Raw genomic sequence first — 5,064 nt, forward strand, 5'->3', positions numbered from 1 at the left:
TTTTCTTAGCTATATATATAAGGACTAAGTTTAAAAGAATTTTAATGGAGATTTGATTTAGGTGCTGTTTTAAAGGTTAAATTGAATTTTACTTTTATCTCTCATTCTCATAAAACACTTAAAATTCAATCAAAACCCTTAAAAAAAATAAAAAAAAATTACCGCATCTATATTGTAATTTTATTTAAAGTACCTAAGCCTAATCTGTTGGTGGGAGTGCGTAGCCTTGACAAGATTGGGGGTTTATGTGGTGTTGGATATTAGCGTGAAAGATTCATTGTAGCTGATTTTTGGTAGGTTCCTGTATAAAGTAAGTCTAACCTAACTCATCCACTCATCTACACAATCATTCACCCTACTATACTTTATTTATTATTATTATTATTATTATTTTTTAAGCTTACCCTATTATACTATTTTATAGATGACATTAACTTCCGGTGAAAAAATTATTTTATATTTATTTTCAAATCTTTTTGTATATCTAAAAAATTAAACCCTTTCAGTACCCCTTCTTTACCTTTGTTCTAATAATATGTCTTATAAATTTTATTAAAAATGCATCTAAAAATCATACGTTTTAAGGACGAATCGAATTTACTTATTTCAATGAAATTCAGGCAGTTTATAAAAAGATAGCAGCATGGCCCATCTTCTCCAAATAGCTTAGGGTATAAGGCCCCGCAACCCCCTCATTCTCTATGGACGGATTCCTTCCCACCCGATTTCGAGGGAAACTTTTGTTCGTAATATAAAACTTGCTCCAACTAAAACTGTACAGAGGATTCTCTACAATGCAAGTTAATTGAACATTTCAAGCTTCCACCAATGTCACTCTTTGAGGTTGTTCTTTAACATCCTTCTAAGTAGACCGGTTAGAAACCATAATCCTTCGTTTCTTGTGGCTAAAATGCTAATGATCATCAACATCATGTAATTTTTGGTTGAATCGGTCGCACTCTTCTGCACTGATGAGCTCGCGGCGAAGAGCTTTTCTGAAGAATGTCGTTCGACATTGTTTCATGCTTTTTAAGCAGCTGAAGTCACCATTTAGAAGCTGCAGAACCTGCTTCCCATGTTCAAATTAAAATTGTTAAACATGGTTTCTTTGCGGCTGCAATATGCAAAGTCATCACATTTTACTCTACACCGACTCAAAACTTCTGTTTACATCATATTAAATAACCGATTATCCCAAAAATTTAAGAATATGAACGTGACATATGTTGCGATTAAGGGGAAATTTTTTCAAAACTTGTCTTTGTTAAAATAATGATTAAGTGATTAAATTTACATCTTCCTATCAGCTTAAGCTTATGAGACAACTGGTAATTTAACATGGTATTATCCTCCCAAAATGATATTTTTGTCCCCCCAAAATAATATTTGTGTCCCCTTTACCCCCTCTTCCGGTATAAAAAAAAATAAAAAAAATAAAAAAAACTTAAAATACCCATATTTATTTAGGTTTCCTGCATATTTTAGTTCACCAAGAAACTCAATTGAATTTGGGACTCTGAGGGGTTATTTTGCAGTCATTTGGGTCACAATATTTATTTTGACATCACAAGTTAAATGATTTAAGCATTTATGATATCACCATTATTTGATTTGATTCTTAACATTGTTGTTGTTTGGAGCTTTAATAGATTGTTATTAGAAAGAGTTCATGCTTAAAGGTACCTTTTTTCTTGGACCTTATATATCGTATTTAGTTTATTTTACTAGTTGTTTATACTATTGTATATTTGTGATACCATGAGATTAAATTTAAGACTTCTATATTTTTATTTTATATAAACACGCACAAACACACATATAAAGATATCATATGTATGCTTTTGTATTTATATAAGTTTGTCTCTCCAACTTACATAAAAATAAAATAAAAAAAAACTAAAAAGTCACGTCTCCCACACTAAAAATTTTGGTTTCGCTATCACTTTAAAATGACTAGTCAATTTGAAGTTTAATTCCTTATAAATTATAATTATTTATAAAGTCAAGTTTTAGCACCCATGAGTGTTTTCATAAACCACCCACTCTACATGAATTAGTACTCATCTTTTCAATATGAAACCGGGATGTTACAACATACCTGACTCATACAAGGGCGTCGAATTGAGGACTCTTGTATGCATAAAGAAGCAGCCAAGAGCACAAGATTCATCTGTCGAGAGTTGTAGGTATGAGCCAGAGAGGGATCAGTGAGCTCCATAATGGCATTCTTCTTCAGCAAAGGTTTTGCCTTGACACAGTGACAAGAAAAAGAAAACATCAATAGCTTCCAATTGAGTTGTGCATTTAACATACAACTCCAGCACCTGAATAGGCATATATAAGGAAGAAACATACCCACAAAACAAGGCTTTGCTTCGAGTAATCTAGGGCTCGGCGCCCTGTGACCAGCTCCAATAGCAGCACACCAAAGGCAAAAACATCAGTTTTTTCATCTACTATGCCATGCAGCAAGTACTCTGGAGCAAGATACCTGCACTCTAAGAGTTAAAGGGATGAGTCCATATGAGTAAAATGTTTGATGGATAATCTGACAAAAGAAAGTGGTTTACAAACCCAAATGTGCCTTCAAATTTTGATACTGTATGGTGAGTCCACTGCTCTGGTAGCCATTTTGCAAGCCCAAAATCACAAATCTGAAATCGGATATGATTTAAGTCCAGTCTACACAAATATCATGCATAAGGGATCGGGATCGGGAACGGGAACGGGATCGGGATCCCCGTTTGCAATTGTGAAAGCTCTTGATGGGGCCTATCTGCCCGAACACTTTGCAATCTCAATTGCAGAGGATCCCGGTTCGTTAAGCGGCTATTGACTAGAAAAATACCTGAGGCTCAAAGTCATTTTTAAGCAAAATGTTTGCAGCCTTAATGTCTCTGTGGATTATTCTTCTCTGACAACCCTCATGAAGATATAGTAAACCCTTGGCTGTCCCTAATGCAATCTTATACCTAACACCCCATTCCAGAATCCCCTTTGAACCTATAAAAACATATTTTCAAACAAGGAAATACAATTAAACAAGTCTGTAAAATTTTTAAAAAATAGTAACCCAAAAATGAAAACTAACCATAAAGCATAGAAGCTAAGCTCCCATGTAGAGATAGTTCAAGAACAAGGTGCATTCCTCCTTCAACCCCATAACCAATTAACTTAGCAGTATTTGGATGGTTCACATGGGCCATAATTCCAAGCTCTGATAAGAAGTCCCCTATAATCTCATCGGTTGTTCCTTTCGTTAGACGTTTGATTGCTACTAGCTGCCCATTTTCCAAACACCCCTTGTAAACTTCAGCATAACCACCCTTTCCAATCATATTCTCTGCAACAAGCAAAGCTTTATCCAAATGGGCATGCTGAAAATAAATTGAGATGATTTGACAGCATTTAAATCGGCATGGGCTTATAAAAGGGAAGAATTAATAGCTGATTCTCACTGTACGTTATCTCAATTGTATACTATTATAAAAACTACTGAATCGCACTACAAACCATGGCTGAAGTAGTTGGTTGCCCTCTGTAGCTCATGCAAGGTAAAGTTCTTCCAAGCTAACTTGGTGTAGTTCAAATCAATATCTACACGAAAATTTGTCACCAAAGCTGTGGCCTCCCTCATACTACTGCTCATTCTTCTTGAAAGCTTCATGACACTGAGAGGATGCAAAGTGGCTAATGACTGCTTGGATCTAATTCTCAATAGTTGGACAAATCCATGCCAATGCCAGCGAGAATTGGATTTTGAGTTTTGTTTTGCTTTAGAGTCTACATTGTGTTCTTTCGAAGAACATGTTTCAGATTCTGAGCTCTTAAAATAGTCCTCAAGAATTCCAACAGGAGACAAATCTACCTTCTTTTTCATAGTTAAAGATCAGAAACCTGACAAGAAACAAAGACATTACAACATGATAATGCAAAGAATGGTACCTGAGAAATCTAGAATTCAGAGTAAATAAGTGAAAGAAAACAGGATTTTTTTTTTTTTTTTTACCTTGAGCAGAAGCAGAGGCAACAGAAGTAGCATCTGGTTTTCTCTGCAAATATGACCCCCATATATGGATTAGAAGCCAACCCATGACAAAAAGAGCCAATTACAAGTTACCCATTAAAAAAAGAAACTTAAATCTGAGAGAAAATTCAGGTACACTGCATAGTTGAACTATATAAGAAGATATGAAATAAAAACACTAGAGTAGGTACAAAGAAATTTAACTGATGGCACAGGGGAGAAAAGAATGGTATCTTAGAAAACACATGGAAACAAAAACCAATAGCCTACAAATTAGAAAACCACAAAAATCTGGAGACTTTTGTTATACCAATCCAAAAAGAACCTTTCAAACTTGCAAGATAAACGAGATATGAAGAAGATGTTGGAATAATCTTCTTAATGGCATGTTTGTTGTGGAATTTACTGAAGAAGCATAACCCAAAATGAGAAACAAAAACTGAAGGCTTCCAGAACAGAAAACAAGCAACAAAATCAAAAAATCCATAAACCCACTAAATGAAACTGCATAATATGAAAATAGAAATTCAAGTTACAAGAGGTGGTGGAAACTCGGATTTGGACATACCATGGACAAGAAACCGAAGGTTGTCATGTCAGAGATCTTCCATGGACACACAGAAGAAAGAAACATAGGAGAGTGACACCAGAAGATAAGAGAAAAGAGAGAGAGAGAGAGAGAGAGAGAGAGAGATAAAAGACGAAGAAGAAGAAGAAGTGGGATTTGATTCAAGTTTACTCTTAATCACTTCAACAATGACTGCCTTTTCTACCTTTCCCGGGTCACTGTTTCATAGTTTCTTCTTCTTCTTTTTTGAAAAATATAAAAAATAAAAAAATAAATTTGCAAATACTAAATGAACAAATTGTTGACGACGGGGTCGTGAGGATTTCTCATGATAATCTGAGCTTATCAGTACACGGTGGCTTCATTGGTCAGAGGCGGCTCTCTGAATTTCTCCCTGGTTCCTTTGGGATATGGCACGTGGGTTTTAAGGCACGTGAAATTTGATCGGTCAAAATGTGTCCTATAAAAA

The 5,064-nt window shown here is 35.0% G+C and overlaps 1 protein-coding gene across 1 annotated transcript; it reads right to left on the bottom strand.

Moving 5' to 3' along the window:
• Nucleotides 1–640: 640 nt before the first annotated feature.
• LOC132172343 (receptor-like cytosolic serine/threonine-protein kinase RBK2) lies at nucleotides 641–4,676 on the bottom strand. The gene is made up of 9 exons (XM_059583826.1): nucleotides 4,596–4,676; nucleotides 4,010–4,052; nucleotides 3,514–3,897; nucleotides 3,092–3,343; nucleotides 2,849–3,003; nucleotides 2,575–2,654; nucleotides 2,356–2,491; nucleotides 2,099–2,248; nucleotides 641–1,066 (listed from the first exon to the last, which is right to left on the bottom strand). Exons 3-9 carry the CDS (start codon nucleotides 3,878–3,880, stop codon nucleotides 914–916), a joined length of 1,293 nt encoding a protein of 430 aa, XP_059439809.1. The 5' UTR covers nucleotides 3,881–3,897; nucleotides 4,010–4,052; nucleotides 4,596–4,676; the 3' UTR covers nucleotides 641–913.
• Nucleotides 4,677–5,064: the final 388 nt, after the last annotated feature.

Source organism: Corylus avellana, chromosome ca2 (assembly GCF_901000735.1).
Source record: "Corylus avellana chromosome ca2, CavTom2PMs-1.0".
Taxonomy (NCBI): domain Eukaryota; kingdom Viridiplantae; phylum Streptophyta; class Magnoliopsida; order Fagales; family Betulaceae; genus Corylus; species Corylus avellana.

Bases quoted from the DNA above. Each gene is read 5' to 3' on its own strand.
- LOC132172343 (XM_059583826.1), bottom strand. From the start codon at position 3,880: ATGAAAAAGAAGGTAGATTTGTCTCCTGTTGGAATTCTTGAGGACTAT. The intron at 3,004-3,091 runs GTTAGTTTTCAT...ATGTTTTTATAG, and splicing joins CTTAGCTTCTATGCTTTATG to GTTCAAAGGGGATTCTGGAA. The intron at 2,492-2,574 runs GTTTGTAAACCA...CTTAGAGTGCAG, and splicing joins AAATTTGAAGGCACATTTGG to GTATCTTGCTCCAGAGTACT.